This window comes from Microtus ochrogaster, chromosome 5, assembly GCF_000317375.1.
Source record: "Microtus ochrogaster isolate Prairie Vole_2 chromosome 5, MicOch1.0, whole genome shotgun sequence".
Lineage (NCBI taxonomy): Eukaryota > Metazoa > Chordata > Mammalia > Rodentia > Cricetidae > Microtus > Microtus ochrogaster.
In genome coordinates this window covers 94,213,266-94,214,308 of record NC_022012.1, presented here as the reverse complement: position 1 = coordinate 94,214,308, position 1,043 = coordinate 94,213,266, and the positions used below count along the sequence as shown (strand labels likewise).

Genomic DNA, 1,043 nt, shown 5'->3' with positions numbered 1-1,043 from the left:
TGTGTGTCTGTGTGTGTGTGTGTTGGGGGCGGAGGGGCCCTTGACGAATCCTTTATCACCACCCTCTTCCAAGAACATCCCCAGTTCTGAGCGGATGCCTGTTCAGCTACGCTGTGTGTGTGTGTGTGTGTGTGTGTGTGTGTGTGTGTGTGTGTGTGTGTGTGTCTGTGTGTCTGTGTGTCTGTGTGTGTGTGTGTTGGGGGCGGAGGGGCCCTTGACGAATCCTTTATCACCACCCTCTTCCAAGAACATCCCCAGTTCTGAGCGGAAAGGAAAGTCAAGCGGGCTCTTGAGAAAGCTTGAGGGATAACTGTGCCCTGGGATGCTGCGTGTGTAGGCCGTGCGCCACTTCGAGGCTGCGTGCCCCGGTGCCCACCGCCCCATTCGGCAACTCCTACCATGTCTCCGCAAACTCCTGCAGGTTCCCAAGCTCAGCCTGCTGGCAGTCTCATCCCTGGAGCTCAGATTTCCCAGGCTGCGCTGGGCTCGGGTCCACACCTTTCCCGCAGCCAGATCGCAGGAGGGGGGCAGGAAAGGCACATAGTAGGATGCTCCCAGTGTGGGTTTGTGGGGTCCTGCTGCCGCGAGGCTCCTCCAACCGCTGGGGACCTTTTCAGAGTTTGCAAAGCTCCAGCCCAAGGCGCCGTCCAGCCTCCCCAATCCCCAGAAAATGCGGGAGGGGGAGGCCCCTTTCACAATAAAAGCCCTACCCGCTTCAGGCCAGCCGCAGCCGCCTGGAGCGAGGGCCCTGGTGCTGGGAAGGAAAGGGTCCCCTGCCGCCCGGTGCCTGGATCAGCGCCTGGGTTGGGTGTAGAAGAACCCAATAGTGCCTCTAAGGTGTGCCGGTACAACCCTTGGGGCGGGGCTCGGCAGGGAGACAGGTCTGTTACTGGACCTCTCTGCTTGCTTTGGGCACAGTGCCCAAAGGCAGTTTGGGAGGCAAATCCGTTAACCACTGAAGGTCATTAACTATGAACAGACCCTCATTCAAGAAGCCAGAATAAAAAAATCAACACTGGATACTGACCTGGCCACTGATAGTC

At 58.5% G+C, this 1,043-nt stretch overlaps 1 protein-coding gene across 1 annotated transcript in view; it reads right to left on the bottom strand.

Annotated features, from left to right (window-relative positions):
* Fam198a (family with sequence similarity 198 member A) overlaps nucleotides 1–593 on the bottom strand; it is a 31,858-nt gene extending 31,265 nt beyond the window's left edge. Inside the window, exon 1 of the mRNA XM_005348136.3 lies at nucleotides 399–593. Within this exon, the coding sequence (XP_005348193.2) occupies nucleotides 399–401 (3 nt within the window). The 5' untranslated portion in view covers nucleotides 402–593. The remainder of the gene's footprint in view (nucleotides 1–398) is intronic.
* Between the last annotated feature and the right edge of the window lie 450 nt (nucleotides 594–1,043).